Here is an 18065-nt window from a genome sequence, read left to right on the forward strand (position 1 = left end):
CGTCTGGGATTAGATGAAGCGACGCCTACGACAGGATCGGAACCAGACGGTAACCCCAGTTCAGTTGGGCAAATCATTGGTCGACACTTGAAACATCATCATCCAGTCTATTTTTAATCATCCGGTGTCTTCAATGCGCTGGTCCTATTCGCCTGCATCAAACGCAAATGGTGATCACACTGTATATACTAGTTATGAGAATGAGAACATATTATTAACATAACATTTACACCACTTTATATGAAGCACAGTTATTATTTGTGTCAGGGTCTGTATGGCAGACCCCCACCCCCACGTGGAGAAAACCAGTGGAGATTGTGGCTAAAGCATCTGCACGCACAGGCTTGTTCAGGTGTTTGTAAAGAGGGGTTCAATATCACGACGGGGGTCATCTGAAAGTTACTTCACACAATGACTCACATGGGGAATCGAACCAGTGACCGGCGTGACGAACGCCTAAACCGCCAAGCCATTCCACCGTCCCTCTTAAACAATAATTAAAGAAGCAGTAGTGATGATAGAAGCTTACGAAGTTGCTATATATATACACACATATTATATATTATATTATATACATATATAATATGCGTGTGGTAAGAGGCGACGAACGGGATCGGGTGGTCAGGCTCACTGACTAGGTTGATGCATGTCATCGTTTCCCAATTGCGTAGATCGATGCTCATGATGTCAATCACTGTATTGTCTGGTCCAGACTCAATATTTACAGACCACCGTCATACAGTTCGGATTATGCTGAATGCGGCGTTAAACAACAAACAAACCAATAGAATTATAACATTAAAGGCAAATATGTTATTTTTTAAATGGCAAGTCAAGCGGCTACTAACACCTATCCCGATTAGCATACACTTAAGGTTTTGTAATTACTGAAATTAATTAACAGAATTGTCAGGGAGAAAAAATACTGTTCTCAAAAATCAAACTTCAAGTCCCGTTGGTGATCTTTAGGGCGTGTTCGTAAACCAAAAACACATTCGTACATGTTTACATTGCAATAAACATACATAAACACATGTACGTAAGCTGTGACCCTTTGACTACCTGTATAAATTGTGTTGTTTATAGCCAGCAAAGCTGTCCGCCCACGGTCCAGTGGCTCAAGTTGCGATGGACAGTATTAATTTGTCACGGCGAGTGATACATGGCCAGGTTTATAAGCCGTGGTGTATGACCAGGCCGGCATTCCTTACATCAACAGACAACATACAGGTGAGCAAGCGTTAGTGTTAAGGTTTAAAAGACAGCTCTGTGTAAGTATCATATTTTTTTATGAACATTAATCAATTAACTTCTTTAGGTAGAATTTAGAATCTGTTCATTGATGTGGAGAAACATTAGCAATTTCAGTAACCAAAAGAGGGTATAGGGTGGCCGGGTTTACGTGCGTCAGAGGGTGTTGAACATTGGTTCGAATCCTAGATTCGAACAGATTGCGACTCTTGGTTTGCAAGGGTCATACCTACCCTCGTGTGTTTCAGCAAAGTAATGAATTTCATCGATCTTTACTTCGGCTCGCCAACATTAAGCTGACACACCGTGATGTATATGGGGAGACAACAACGAAACTCACTCCATCAGTCATTAGCGTAAAGTGACGTTTTATAATTGTTAATTAATATTTAACTGCTTTTTGATGGTAAGTATTCTAGGGAAACATCCCAGTATAATTCTGGTGAAATGCAGAATAAAAAAGTCAGGCATTTCTCTAAGTTTAGATTTTCCGTTTGACCTTATGATGAAGTAACCATCGATTCATGATTTTTCACTTATCCGTTTTTTAAAGATAAAATACAAACATAATTTACTCTTGTACTTATAAAATGTACAAGTCTCATTAATTCGTGAACACACGATGGGCCTCAACCCCCAAAAGTACAAGAATCTGAACTTTACAAAGAAAGTGTTTTCCCAAATATAACATTTGTTGCATCTCATTAAGTCCTAAAACACACCTTCTTGTATTAATGCAGTCGAACCGATTACAATGAATATTCATTCCTCTAATTTCAATCCAAAATAAGGATCTCTAATAGAATGAAAAAATCCTTTACAGTTGCAGGCGCTTTTGTGTAGAAACACCATTAATCATTATTAGGAAACTTCCCTTTTTAAAGTTAGAAAAAACTCATACCTTCTCCAAATGTGACACGAATAAATAAAGTGGTCAGTAAGAAGTAATGAATTCAGTCAGAACTTTCATTTAACTCTAAGATACTAGTACAGTAGTTGTCCATTGATTGATGCGGACGTAAAATCATTTATTTTCGTGGTAACGGTGCCAACTTAATACCCGAGTGTTTCTTTTCCCGCTCTCTTTTACGAAATAGTGTTACTGTAAGATACCGTACTAATCTAAATTAAGTATCCGGATTAATATAATTCCTGAGCCACTTGCCAACTTGTATCTTGAAATATAAACTTTACCAACAATAAAACCCCAGACAGGTTTCCGGCGTAATGAGGCTCCTTTGTAGAGTAAACTACGGTTATAACGAACTGAAAGGGACCCACTTATTTCAGTTCGTTATAAGCGTAGTTGTTTATAAGCATATATGCAGCAAATGGATGGGACCAAGAAAATACAGTTCGTTATATCAATCAGTTCGTTATAAGCGTCTTCGTCATAACCGTAGTTTATTGTATTCATATGTTTTATTCTATTCACTAGAAACATCGAATGAAGCGAGAAGCAGTCCAAGATGAGCATCCCCACTCTCCTCGCTCTCAGCGTCCTCCTGTCGACCACAGATTCGACCCAGTACATGTACCGCCTCACTAAATACATGGACCCTCCCACCAGCCAAACGCGCTTTTACCACGTAGGGCCGGCATTTCCTTACCCTCAGCTGAACTACCTGTGTAAGGGCAAGGACGGGGTGATGTTTCTACTGCCCTGGGCCTGTACGGGGTATGTCCGATGTGTTGGAGATTCAGCCTACTGGAGCAGGTGCCCGGTGGATGCTAGAACCGTTACTGGTTTGCGGGAACCAATCTGTGTGATGGACAGCACGGAGTGTAAGAAACAGGAGAAAGGTAGGGACTATGTGAAAGATGAACGAAATATTGAATATTGCAAGACTTTATGCGAATATATATAATGCTTGTAATTACAGTCATAGAAAATGTCGAAAACGCTTACGCATGACAACTCGCTAAGACATTTAACGTTATAAGCTGCAAAAGAGAGACTTGAATTTGACCCAAAAATTACAAATGTGTTCAAAACGTTACAGTGATTATGTCGCTGAAACACTGCAAACAGCTACCATCAATCATACATGTATACTTTCTTGCGCTAGATCTTTATGTACAATGAACTAAACGCTGTTTCTATTTGTTAGGTACAGTTAACCAGAGGTTGGGTCCAGGGGGTCCGCCCCCCCTTTTGAAAATCAAATGTAGTATGTTGTAGGCAGTAGCATGTTGTAGACAGCGAGGATTTTGATATTTTGGAATCACCCTTTTAAAGATGCTGGACCCTTGGTTGATATTAACGAACAACGAAACCTCTCTGAATGGTTCAGTCACAATAATATGAAATAATATGTTGAATAATTCTCAATTCAGGTGTACAATATCACTAACAAATGAAACTTATTTTAGGTGCAATCTCAACAAAAAGAAGAAATAATTTGTTTTCTAAGTTTGACAAATGTCAATTAAACCACAAACATTAGGTAATTATTAAATGTGTGACCTTTACCTGAAATAACACAGTAACATACAATCTTATCCTTTTTGTCTTTGACAGTTCGCTGGAATGAGTTCTGTCGCCTGACCGCAAGAGGGCGCTATCCCTCCACCCTAAGCTGCGCCTCGTTCTATGACTGCAGTGGGGGTGCTCAGGGGTTGAAGGGGGAGTGCCCCTACCCCAGCCTCTTCAACCCAACATCCGGGCTCTGCGAGGACTTCCGGTCTGCAGAGAAACATTGTCACGGGAGGCCAGTGCCGAAAGCCCCATGTAAGTTACTGCCGTATACATACTTGAACAAGGGCGGGATATCAAATAGAAATAAACATATATTACATAAGATCCGTTGTAATGAAAAGAGGTTAAACAACGATTATTTGAGACATTTTAGTTCGTGTCATATCCGGTGTGCGGGACTTGCATACTTGCAATGGGTCTTTTTTGAATATCCTTAAGGGACACGGGTGGCCCAGTCGTCTCATGCGCCCCAATCCGCTCTGTAGAATTGGGCACGCCAGAAACCTATGATCGTGGGTTCGAATCCGGTCCGAGGTTTTCTAGGTTTGTCAGCACCATACCCGTGGTCGTGGGTTTCACCAAAGTGGTAAACGTCTGAGACCTGCATCACTTCGGCCTTTGCTCCCACATCAAACTGACAAGCCGTAATAAAACTGGAATACTGTCAAAATCGGCGTTAAACCCAATTCACTCACTCACTGAATCTCCTTAATGATCTGAGTCTGTAGCAACTAGAATGATGGCAACTCATCTCTCTGAGTAGTAATCCAGCGACATAACACATTGTACCCATGTGAGGAATCGAACCTGATCCTCGGCGTGAAGAGCGAACACTGTAACCTCTGGACTACCCAACCGCTTAATTCCCACATAAGTTTGAATTTATGCATTAGTGTTAGGCTTGACACAACATATGGGAATGTATATTTTTAATGTTTCTTTGTTGTTTAACGACGCACTCAGCAATATTCCAACTATATGACGGCGGTGTATGTTGTTAATTACGTATTCACCATGCTCATATATATATAGTCAATGTATTGGGGGTACCGTCATCTTCCTGACTTTAAAAATCAGTTAACTCTCTTGCCACGGGAAGATGGGATACCGTGAACCAAGTGATATTGCAAACTCTGTTGTTTCATGCATAGCTAGTGAATAATCCGGTTAGATGTTTCATTTATTAGAGACAATGAGGTGAGCTTGTTATTAATTGTTGTTTTTTATAAGAATATATATTTAATTACTGTTTGGTAAATCACATCTATTCGCTACCACGCTAAATAAACAAAGTTCGTAGGAGGACAGTCAATAAAGCGTCCCATAAATGCTTACACACTTCACATTTTAGTACACAGTATTTTTTGTCACTGCAATGATTAATGTGAAATGTAACAGTCTTGCTGTTATCAGTAATCATAATCGTAAACGAATAAATTCACAGGAAAAAAGAACCACAGTAGACAATGCCATGTTTTATAATAAATTATACATATTTATAGAAAAGAAAAAAATACTTTTCGTTCAGTTTCACCCTGTATCCCGGGTCGTCCGTCAGACCCGAAGAGGCCAGTTTTTTGTTGTTTAACGCGGCACTCAGCAATATTCCAGCAATATGACGACGGTATGTCAGTAATCGAGTCTAGACCAGACACTCCAGTGACTGACATAATTTTAACCTACACACCTGGGATACGAACACATGCATTGACTAAGTCAGCAAGCCTGACCACCCGATACGTTAGTCGACATCAAGTATGGGTTGCTGAAGAACTTGACGGGACCCGGGGTACACGGATGTGTCCGCCATACTGTCATATTGCTTGATTTTTCCGAAATCGGCGAGAAACGTTTACCAATCACTCATTCACCACATACCGCGTATAAACTATAATATATGACTTTCATCGATAAAACTTTTTTTTTTTCCACTTGTCCTAAAATGGTAACATATTGCAAAACCCTGAACGACAGCAAATTTCTACTAGTCCTTATGATAGCTTAACTATTGGGCAGTTTGGCAATCACTCTAGGACTAGTGTCAATTTCTAACGTCTTCACACTTTACCAACAGGCGACTACCAAGCTCTCAACATCACATGCACAGATCTACACTGTCTGCCCTGTTCGGAGCTACGGCCATCTTGTGTTGGTAAACCGAATGGGAACCACGCTCTGCCAAACCGGATCAACTACCCTTGGTACCTCAGATGCGAGAGAGAAAGAACTATGGGTGTATTGAAATGTGATGAAGGGATGTTTTTCTCATCCTTCTGTTCTCGGTGTATACCCTTCGGTACAACAACGTGTTATTATTATTATTACTAGACACTGTGTGCGAGCAGAGAAAAAACCCTGAAATCCGAATGTGAGCGTATTGCACTTAACTGTATGCCAGATGCACTGTGGACTTAGTGAATCGTTTAATGACAATACTTTTTCAAAAACTACTACTACTACTACTACTACTACTACTACTACTACTACTAACTTAAAAAAAACCCCATCAATTAAAAGTTTCGTTGTTTAACGCCGCATTCAACAATATTTCAGCTATATGACGGCGGTCTGTAAATAATCGCGTCTGGAGAAGACAATCCAGTGATCGACATTAGTATCATCGATCTACGCAACAGGGATACGATGACATGCAAGTCAGTGAGCCTGACCACCCGATCCCGTTAGTCGCCTCTTACGACAAGCATGGGTTACTGAAGACCAATTGTAACCCGGATCTTCATTTTCTTGAGAAGTTCTTTGAACGTTGAGTAGACAAGACAGGGTCGAGTCCAAATGGCAGCTGGTTCCATGTTACTGCTGCTGCACAAGACTTGACATCTTCCCGAGGCAAGGGCGTTAACTGACTATAAAAGTCCAGTTTCCACCCTTGCCGAACTAGGCTGGAATTTCCAGACTCGGTCGTATAGCCACCAGTGGCTATTGCGAGTTATGTCCCTTCTATGTTCCTCCTATTGACCATTCAGATTCCATCTCTCATATCACTTGCATTTGCTTCAAACAAAATGGCGGCGCCCAGTCGAAGACGATCTGCTTGATAATCAATTTCTTTATTGTAATAAAACGGGGCTTACCCCGCGAAGTGCATCAAATCACTTGAGCATCTTGATTAAAAACATGAAAGAATTTGCAAAATATCTGTCGACGCTACACATGCTTTGCAAATCTTGAAGTCGACCGAAATCTGCACGTTGAAATCCATGTTGTTTACGAACCGGCATCTTCCCGAGGCAAGAGTGTTATCTGACTTTAAACGTCCAGTTTCCACCCTTGCTGAACTAGGTTGGTATCATGGAGTTACGTTTTGGCTGGACTAACGAGTCTATGCACAGTCCAATCATAATCGCGCACCGAAATCGAAAACAGGTTCGTAAACTGTCGTGCAGATTTCAGTCGATTGCAGGATTTGCAAAGCATGTGCACCGCCAACTCGTTGTCAACAGATATTTTTCAAATCATTTCATGTTTTTAATCAAGGTGCTCGCTTGATTTGAAGCACTTAACGATGTAAAACCCGTTTTATCACAATATAGGTCTTCATTATCGATCAGATCGTCTTGACTGGGCGCCGCCATTTCGTTTGAAACAAATGCAAGTGGTACGAGAGGTGGAATCTGATTGGTCCATAGCGAGAGGTTTAGAATGGCCATAACTTGTAATAACCACTGGTGGCGCTACGATCGAGCCCAGGAATTCCAGCCTTGTTCGGTAAGGTTAGGTTAGGTTAGGTACCTAGGAGATTTTACGTGCGCTTTCCGACTGAAAGCGTATTTCGCACACGGGGAAGCACTTTATACTATTGGGAGAAAAAAAAGCGTAATAAATAAATAAAGAAGTGCGACCCAAAAAAATGTAACTTTTACAGTGCTAATCTAATAAAGCTAAGGGGGGCAGTGGGGTTGGCTGGGGGGGTGTGGGTGGTAATAAAATACTCAATAATATGGAAAAATTTGGGCGTGGGTTGGAGGGGAGGGGGTCAAGCGTGGGAAGGCACGGCGTCGGCGGGCGAGCGTGGTCTTGGAAGTTTTACCGACACTGTCCTTGCAGGAGGTGCTTGGAGACCTGCTCTTCATGGGGTTTGGAACCCCTGAAGAGGACCTTTGTAAGGAGTGCGGTGGTGTTGGCGATGAAGTGGTTGGAGAATTTGACGTTGCTGTTTTGGAAGAAGTGTTGCAATTCCGTGTAGCCTGCAATGTCGTACTCCAGTTCCTCGGTTGCCGTTCTGTGGACGATGGCCAATGGTACTCCTGGCTTGGCGTAGATGTGATCCGTGGAGGTGTGGACCTTATCTGCCTGGAGTTGCGGGTGCGTCCTGTAGTGCTGGATCAGGATTTGTGCCTTTTCCACTAGGACATCCTCGAAGCTTTTGACCGGAGGGGGTGCCTCGACCGGGGTGGTCTGGGTCTGGGCTTCAGCGGATGGAGTAGGTGGTGGCGTCGTGGTCTGGACGCTGGAGTCCACTAGGGCGGGCTCCAAGGTCTGGGACTCTGTTGACGCTGTTTGTGTGGTCGGTGGGGTAGAAGGTTGAGGTGAGGAGATGGCTCTCCTCTTCCTCTTTTTTCTTCCGTGACCAGTGCCCTCCGGCGAGAGGAAGGGCTCCTCCCCTCTGGATTCGAGGGGAGCGAGTTCCAACGCAGCTGCCGGGGGGGGGGGGGGGGGGGGGGGGGGGGGGGTGGAAGGGAGGGTGGTCTCGATCTCCATGTCGAGGACAGGGGGAGGGGACTTCTTCTTCCGTGGGGGCCTTTTCTTCTGCGCCTGATGGGGTGCAGGAGGGGCTGTGGCCGAGGTGGGTTTCTCCTTGGGCTTGGTCTTGGCCGAGGCTTTGACCAGAGGCCTCTTCTTTTGACCTAAGTCAAAGATGATGGAGATGGTAGAGGTTTTGGACTTGTAGGAAGTCCTGAGAGAGTAGTCCCCAACCCGGTAAGCCAGCAGGGGCTCCAGGATGGAGACAAGCTCCCTCGGTAGTGACCTAGAGAGATCTCTCATAGTCGGTTGGAGTGTTGAGAGCTTGGATGGACGTGTTCGCAGGGCGAGTGTCCAAGCCGAGATGAACGGTTCGGTAAGGGTGGAAACTGGACTTTTATAGTCAGTTAACTCTCTTGCCTCGGGAAGATGACGAACCGGATGTCGAGTTCGTTACGCGATTTTGATTGGACTATGCATAAACTCGTTAGACCAGCCAAAGTGTAACTCTATAATTGCAGCCTAGTTCGGCAAACGTGGAAATTTATAATTCTGTTCGAGGTATATAGATATTGCTGTACGTGCCCACATCGCCAGTACTCGAGGGTTTGTATACACTTCATCAACTTCATGTAACTCCATCACAAAGCTAGCCCAATAGTCAAAGGCGCCACAAGTTGCAATGCAGAATTACATGCCGTCATGGGTTCGAATCCCCGTTCGCCTGATTATGTTTCTTGGTTTGTGAGTACCATTATAGTATCATTCGATGGACTGCACTGTCGTCCCTCTGGATAGAAGAAACCGTGCATTCTTTCTTACACCAACATCATCTATTTTTTATGTAAATATTGACCTCGGAAAAGTACAGATTGAAATGCTGTAATTGTTGAAATAAAACGCGGGATGTATATGATTGCCAATGTATGTTCGATGAGCGTGTATGAACGGAACACCAGGATGTGTAGCATGTATTTGTGGTTACTCCTGTTAAATTGAGGCTTGTATAGACAAGATAACAACACCCGAAGTGTATAATAAATTATATGTTTTTGACTGCGTTTGACTTAATTATCAGGGCAAAGCTGAAATATAAATTGTGCATCTCTCTCTCTCTCTCTGTCTCTCTCTCTCTGTCTCTCTCTCTCTCACTGTACTTGTGTACTTGGTGCTGCCTGGCGCTCGGCATTCAGGGACTGAAACACGGACTGGTCGGCTCGGAGTCATTAATATACAGTGTCTAAATGGGATATTTATGTTAAATTGCGTTAAATTGAACATTTGAAACCTCACGGTTCGCGTTCGCTTCCAAATTCGATTTAGCGTGGAGCGTGCCTCCACGTGAACGTGGGTCAGCAACAAGGACATCGACACCATCGTGGGCATGTATATCTTGTCTGCACATCCGGCAACGGGGTAGACTACAAGGAGAAGCTTTCTTCTCTGTGTATAAACACTAGCCTCACATTACCTTGGACTTCAGCAAACAGTGAAGGTAAACAAACGATTACATTGCATAATACACAAAGAACTTTGTTACCTCAGTTGCAATTGTATTTGCTTATTGTTTAAGCAATATTCCAGCTGCCTGTAAATAGTGCAGGCCAGACGAACCCGTGATTGATGTTATCAGGCGCGTACCTGGGATAATGTATATGTGGGTTTGACACGCAGTTCACCATCTTCCCGAGGCAAGAGAGTTAACTGACTTTAAAAGTGGAAACTGGACTTTTATAGTCAGTCAGGGTATGAAACTCCCAAAAAATTCAGCCAGACCACAGGACTGGCTAGCTGAAATACTTGCCAGCCCTGACCAAAACCTGCCTGCCCACTATAATCATATGTTTCTCAGGATAAGCTAACGGGGTTTCTTTTTGGTTACATTTTATCATTCATCTTTACATGTGAATTAATGCTTATCATCGGGAAATATTTTGAATATTTTCACATATGAAATATAACCCGACCGTCGGGCAGGGGGATTTGAAAATCTGGCAGCCCGAGTTGAAATCAACCCGTCTCGGACGGTCGGGCAGGCAGGTATTTCGAACTCTGAGTCAGTTAACTCACTTGCCTCGGGAAGATGGCAATTCACTGCTTAAGTTCATTTTTCAAGGGCCCGAATATGCATGGGACATTTTTGCGTTCATGAATCTTTTAACATAGAGAATGATTAACCAGTCACGATTTTCCGACGAAACAGATCGCATTGGGCGAAACGACAAAACAGAGGTAAAAATTATATGAATGGATCACTGAAAATCAGTGATGACACCAGGTGTTCGCGGAAAGGCTAAACATTGCTGCCCTATTGGTTGCCCCCGCAAGTCACACTATTTGAATGAGGTGAGGTGAAATGGGGTTTAACGTCGCGTCCAAGATTATTGCACTTATATAGCAACGTGCATGTACTTGTGTGTGTTTGTGTGGCTGCTTGTACTAGTTCGGACTGATGCCGATTTATAGTGCTAGCTCACTGAGATACCATGCCACAGTTTAACACGAATACCCCACTCAGACACAGTGTACTGACTCCGAGCCGACCAGTCCTTGTTTTAGCCCCTTAATGCCGAGCGCCAGACAGGGTAACAACAAGTACCTTCTTTTAACGTCTTTGGTATGACGCGGCCGGGGATCGAACCCCTGACCTTCCGCTCTCCGGGCGGACGCTCTACCACTAGACCACGAAGGCAGGCCTATTTGAATGAAAACGTATGTGAAAGTATGCATAAGAAATTAACTCCGATTAGTATATATGGACAGATCTTGGGGCATGTAATGAGGATACGTTTCGTTACCAGACTGGCATTTGGCTGGAAACAGCTACAACAACAAACGAAACGAACAAAACAGGTGAATGCTTATGTGTACCTTAAATAGCCTGACATTTCCATCCTCATAACTGATGCAACTTCAGTTGAATCTTTCATGTGAACTCCACACAACTCTTGTAACTGTTGAGTCTTTGCCAGATAAAGGAACAGTCGCAGTTGGAATATAAACTAGGGGCCACGGGTGGCCCAGTCGTCTAAGGCGCCGCGATTGCGCTTTGCAGAGTTGCGTCTCTTGGGCATTCCAGAAACCTATGATTGTGGGTGAAAATCCCGGTTCGCCCCGATTATGTTTTTAGGTTTGTCAGCACCATACCCGTGCTCGTGGGTTTCACCGAAGTGGTAAACGTCTGTGACCTGCATCACTTCGGGCTTCCTCCCACAATAAGCTGACACGCCGTGATATAACCGGAATAATGTTAAAAGCGGCGTTAAACCTAACTCAATGCACTCAGCAATATCCCAACTATATGACAGCTTGAAGAAAATTAATTCGGATTAATTTGTTTGTCTGCACACACACACACACACACACACACACACACACACACACGATATGAAAGTGCAATAATCTTGAACGCGATGTTAAACCCCAGTTCGCTTCACCTCACCTGTTTAGCTTTTGTAGATCACGCACATGCCTACAGACCCTAACATTTGAAGCGGAGTAAAATGACGCTTGATGTGTAAGTACTTTGACAGAATAAATTCATAGGGAAAAAGAACCACCGCAGACGATGCCATGTTTCATATTATACATATTTATAGAAAAGAAAAAAATACTTTTCGTTCAGTTTCACCCTGTATGCCCAGTTTGTTTGTTGTTGAACTCCGCACTCCGCAATATTCCAGCTTTAAGACGGCGGTCGCTTAATAATCAAGTCTGGACCAGACACTTCAGTTATTGACATCATGAGTATCGATATACGCAACTGGGACACGTTGACATGCATCGACCAAGTCACCGAGCCTGACCACCTGATCCCGTTAGTCGCCTCTTACGACAAGCATAGTCGCTTTTTACGGCAAGCATGGGTTGCAGATGACCCATTCTACCCCGGAATCTTCACGGGTCTCATTAGGGAGGAAAGCGTGAAGTGATGCTGGTCTTGATGTGAAAGCCACTAGCACGGGTATGGAGAGACAAGCTAAGAATTATAAGCAGGTGAATCTGGGATTCGAAACCACGATCAAATGAGGCTGGCACACCCAAGGGACGCAACTCGGCCACCCTCGGACGACGGAGCCATCCATGCCGATATGTTTATTCAGGGCACGATAATTTTGATATTTGTGGAAACCACATCACTTGCTTATCACATGAACTCAAATGATAGCGTGCATGCATTGTGAAGTTTTTCTGTCAAGAAAATTTCTGCTTTATGTATTGTGTACATGTATAAATTGTTTTGCAGGGTAGGTGAAAATAACAGTTAAGTGTAGTAATGCCGCATTTACTATGTCAGTTACCACTAGACAAGTACAAAGTCTAAACCTTTTTCAAATCACGGCGTGGTTGTAGATCACTAACGTAAACAAATGTCATATCAGGTTTGAGGCGATGTATATTTCACGCAGGTGTTCGCCAGCAGTGTCACGTGATGCCTCATTGTGATTTCAACCAATCAAAGGTCACTTTAGTTGCACAAGTTTCTCGTGCGCGTTAATTCCAGTGTGGATAGAAGCAGACGTAGCACACACTCAACAACTTCATCGGTGCATGTCGATCTAAGTCAAACAAGATGGTAAAAATTCATTAAAACCGACATGAAATGGGTTGTATAATGAAATAATTATTGCATTTTCTCCAATATTGGCGCTATGGTGTTTTTTGACTTATGAAGACTGTCCACCAAGAAACGTTTTCAACGTGAGTTCTCGTGCTGCTGTGATTTTCCGAGGGAACGTTGAAAAGAAGGTAAGTGCATAATATGTTATTAAACAACCTGTCTTTGACCATATAATGTAAACCATATTAATAATATCAATATTCATAATGCGCCAAATCCACACTGAAAGCGCTACATTATGGCCCTTGCAACTTTTGTTTGATTGTTGTTCTTGGCCACTCAGCATTATTCCAAATATATGACGGCGGTCAATAAAAAATCGAGTATGGATAAGCCAATCCAGTGATCACAATCGTGTACATCGATGGACACAATGACATGCATCAACCAAGTCACCGATTCTGACCACCCAATGCCGTAAGTCGCCTCTTACGACAAGCATGGGTTGCTGAAGACCAATTCTAACCCGGATATTCACGGGTGTCCCCGGTCAGTGGATCAGTGTGCACTCGATATTCATTCTCAGCTTCCAGGGAAGTATACAACCCACAACCCAATCTGCCCTTGAGGCCGTCATATAGCTGGATTATTGCTGAGTGCGGCGTTAAACAACAAACAAACAAATCTTATTAAACCTGTAAAGGACTGTGTTTTTCCAACACAGTTTATTCAGTTAAATACTGACTATACCAAAGCCGGCATATCCTGCATATTATTTGTATCCAGCTACATGTCTTTACTTGATTAACATAAATCAAGACTTGACCAGGCAAACCAGTTTTTGATACTGTAAGCAACGTTTTACATCGTCGGGGTACGGGGCACGCAATCCCCCTATTCACCGAATCTGGCCATTCTATCCAAAAAGGCAAGCAAAGGCTACCTGGGATTCTCAACAGGGTTTGAATATTAAACTGGTCTTACTATGTTGTTTGTATGTATTTAGAAATACTTCTATACATGTACAGTCCGTTTGACTCCAAATGAGAACGATGAATTGCAAAATAACTCGAAATCCAGAAAAGTGTATGAAACATCAAAACGGTACTTGACCATGAATACCCTGTACCCAACGAAATCTGAATTTTGTTTATTTTAAGACCCATGACGGATGAAGTTCTTTAAGAAACTATCATGTAATTTTGTATAGAAATGTGTGCATGACACGTAGGGGGACAAACCGTGGAAGGAACAGCGCAAGCACGATCTGCACGTGCTACACAGTGACCGTGTTCATTCAATGACAAGATGCGCTACTCAGCAGATGTTAAACAGTTGATGTTGAATGTGTATGATTTCTTTAGAAGTGAAGCAGAAAGAGCAAAGCCTTTTTATGCAATTAATAAATTCTTGAAACGAGCTTCAAAAGCTCTTGGTATGTCCCCTCAGAAACTGAAAAATGTTGTTAGTCGACGAGATACAAATAGTCAGGCCAAGGAGGTAGGGAACATGTCAAAACCACGCAAGGTTGATAAATTAGACAGTTTTCAGAGGGATCAAGTCAGACGTGCAATTGTTAAACTGCACTCAGAAAATAAGTACCTGTCCCTAAGAATTTTGAAAAAACTCTTTGAAACTGACCATGATTTACGTGTTACAAAGTACAAACTATGGCAGCTGTTTCATACATTTGGTTACAAATACAAAAAGATAACTGGAGAAAATAGGGCTGTGTTGTGTGAACGGTCTGACATTGTTCGTCTCCGAAATCATTACCTTCGTATCATCAAGCAGAAACGTGAAGAAGGATATGAGCCCGTCTTCTTAGATGAGACATGGGTAAATGCGTCACACACAGCCATCAGTCAGTGGGTACCCAGTGGTGACTGTAAGGAGTCTGGTAGAAAGTTACCAATGGGAAAGGGTGAAAGACTCATAGTTCTCCATGCTGGTTCTGCTAGTCAGGGTTTTCTCCCAGACTGTGACCTCGTCTTTAGAGCCAAGGCCAAAGACAACAGGGACTACCACACAGAAATGAACGGCAATGTATTTCTGGAGTGGGTGAAAGATAAATAAGTCCCTGCTTTGCCTACCAAGTCTCTCATTGTCATGAACAATGCACCGTATCATAGTGTGCAGGATCCAGAAAGCAAGACTCGAACCTCTAATAACCGTAAAGGAGACATGGTTACTTGGCTGCAACGGAGGAACATTACCTTTCCTTCTCGAGCGACGACACCACAGCTCTATGAAATCATCAAAACTATGAAACCTGACCCCGTGTATAAAGTTGACAGTAAAATCAAGGGTCAGGGTCACGCTGTCTTACGACTGCTACCTTATGAAGGCTTATCACTGCGACCTGAATCCAATCGAGTTGGTATGGGGCATCGTCAAGGGTGACGTTGGACGATCGAACACAACGTTCAAATTACGAGACGTTAAACAACTCGTAAAGGAATGCCTTGGTCGGGTAACAGTAGAAACATGGAGGCGTTGTGTGGCCACAGTCATTGACGAGATAGAGCCACGTTATTGGTCACGAGATGGACTACGGCCAGCAACAGTCCAACCTATAATAGTGGCAGTCGGTTCAGGCACCAGCAGTTCCGACGACGAGATCTATGGCATGAGCGAGTCAGATTGCGACTGAAATTATCATGAGCCGGCCCCTCTAACGCTCTGTCATTTCCCCTACCACAGAACGTGCAGTGCATGCGTGTTTGCGCTGTGCCTTCCACGGTTTGTCCCCCCTACGTGTCATGTACACATTTCTATACAAAATTACATGATAGTTTCTTAAAGAACTTCATCCGTCATGGGTCTTAAAATAAACAAAATTCAGATTTTGTTGGGTACAGGGTATTCATGGTCAAGTACCGTATTGATGTTTCATACACTTTTCTGGATTTCGAGTTATTTTGCAATTCATCGTTCTCATTTGGAGTCAAACGGACTGTACCTCTCCAGACATGGCGGATATGCCATTCCTTCATAGAGTTCTTGTAATGAACGCATAGAAAATGTGTATATTATTTGCGAACGTTGTCCATGAAAGTACACGGGTGGCCCAGTCGCCTAAGGCGCCGCGATTCGCTGTGCAGAGTTGCGTCCCTTGGGCACACCAGAAACCTATGATTGTGGGTTCAAATCCCGGTTCGCCGCGATTATGTTTCTAGGTTTGTCAGCACCATACCCGTGCTCGTGGGTTTCACCGAAGTGGTAAACGTCTGGGACCTGCATCACTTCGGGCTTTCCTCCCACATTAAGCTGACACGCCGTGATACAACTGGAATACTGTTAAAAGCGTCGTTAAACCCAACTCACTCACTCAGAATTATAGAATCTCTATTTATATCAGAGGTTCAATAATTTGGCAACAGGAATAGGCAAGCGCTGCAATAAAACCTACATTTTACTGTAAGGCATGGGAAGAATAAGAGTTATCCTTCTTGTTTTATGTAGTTCTTGTGTTCACATGTCGACATGCAAACCTTCGAGAGGGGCACGTCTTGTCCCCGGAATGACACGAGTGCGTCCCTTGGACACGCCAGAAACCTATGAACGTGGGTTCGAATTCCTGTTCACCCCGATCATGTTTATAGGTTTGTCAGCACCATACCCGTGCTCGTAGGTTTCAACAAAGTGGTAAACGTCTGGGAACTGCATCACTTCAGGCTTTCCTCCCACATTAAGCTGACACGCCGTGATATACCTGGAATAATGTTAAAATTGGCGTTGAACCTAACTCACTCAGTCACTGCACTCAGCAATATCCCAACTATATGACAGTTTGAAGGAAATTAATTCGGATTAATCACTTCAGGCTTTCCTCCCACATTAAACTGGTACGTCGTGATACAACTGGAATATTGTACAAAGCGGCATTAAAACCATCTCATTCACTCATTCTCATATTGCACAGACCAATATTCGAAACAACAGCCTCCTCCTCTGTTTGTTTGTTTGTTGTTTAACGCCGCACTCAGCAATATTCCAGCTAAATGACGGCGGTTTGTAAATAATTGAGTCTTGACCAGACAATCCAGTGATTGACATAATGTGCATCAATCCACGCCATTGGGATCGACCAAGTCAGCGAGCCTGACCACCCTAACCCATTAGTCGCCTTTTACGACAAGCATAGTCGCCTTTTACGGCAAGCATGGTTGCTGAAGACCTATTCTAACCTGAATCTTCACGGTCGCCTCCTCCTATGCAAATGCGCTTATGTCTGGTGCAAAGTAGTAGACTAAGTATTCTTTTAAATATTGTCTAATCCCATTTTTCTTACTTCTAAGTGCAGTTGTGAATGCTATCTTAACATTGTCGCATTCATAATTCAACAGCCATTTTTTTTTTTATCAGTGTGTGATAAAAGAACACATAAGATCATTCTTTATTCCTTCTGCATTGTTACCATCAGGGACAAATTAGAGAAGAAACATATCAACAACTACACTGTATATAAGTGAAAAGGGGTTTTGATAGACCATGACATACCAATTCAGAACAGTTTAAATCTAAACCCCCTTTCGCTCTATCAAATGTACAAAAAGTAAGCTATTAAAAACATGTATTTTTCAACTGTATAAGAAATGATAAAACACCGTTGCTATCATTCGGCAGTAAGCACGTGAAACAGGTCGGTATTAATAAATATACTGAACCAAATTAAAAACTTCACAATCCTAAAATTTTAACATTTTGACCAGTTATCATTGTGGGCCCTTATTGTGTATTTAAACAGTAATGGCCACGTATTGTCTTCAGATAACACCCGTTTTTGTGCAGGTGAATCGATCAAAATCATGTGCATAGCACTATAGTGGCAAAAGTGGTTTTTCGCGTGCAACTGGTCACGTGGCCATAATACCGCACGTGTTTTCAGCCATACTTGTTAGCAGTCATTAACAAAGAAAAACCATTTACGGCCATTTGTCATGCCACGCCTTTCAAATGTGCAACGTGAACGTGCCATCGGCATATTGCAGACGGCAACGTCCGTAGCTGAAGTCGCAAGGGCGATGGGTTGTAGTCGACGGACTGTTTATGATTTACAGACGCGTCTAC

The 18065-nt window shown here is 43.0% G+C and overlaps 1 protein-coding gene and 1 long non-coding RNA gene across 3 annotated transcripts; both read left to right on the forward strand.

The window, feature by feature from the left end:
- The first annotated feature begins 1191 nt into the window (after positions 1-1191).
- Positions 1192-6294, forward strand: LOC124151780. Of its 2 annotated transcripts, none has more exons than XM_046524423.2 (4): positions 1192-1230; positions 2690-3054; positions 3773-3982; positions 5805-6294. In XM_046524423.2, the coding sequence occupies exons 2-4, from the start codon at positions 2721-2723 to the stop codon at positions 6056-6058; spliced, it is 798 nt and encodes a 265-aa protein (XP_046380379.2). In that variant the 5' UTR covers positions 1192-1230; positions 2690-2720; the 3' UTR covers positions 6059-6294. The 2 variants fall into 2 exon arrangements, with proteins under 2 accessions (XP_046380379.2, XP_046380377.2); XM_046524421.2 differs by having other exon boundaries at positions 1227-1271.
- An 828-nt stretch (positions 6295-7122) lies between these two features.
- Positions 7123-9485, forward strand: LOC125383462. Its single transcript, XR_007222744.1, has 2 exons — positions 7123-7461; positions 8813-9485. It is a non-coding gene; the product is annotated as an uncharacterized LOC125383462 (long non-coding RNA).
- The last annotated feature ends 8580 nt before the right edge of the window (positions 9486-18065 follow it).

The sequence above is a fragment of the Haliotis rufescens genome, unplaced genomic scaffold, assembly GCF_023055435.1.
Source record: "Haliotis rufescens isolate VD_foot unplaced genomic scaffold, xgHalRufe1.0.p SCAF_23, whole genome shotgun sequence".
Taxonomy (NCBI): Eukaryota; Metazoa; Mollusca; class Gastropoda; order Lepetellida; family Haliotidae; genus Haliotis; species Haliotis rufescens.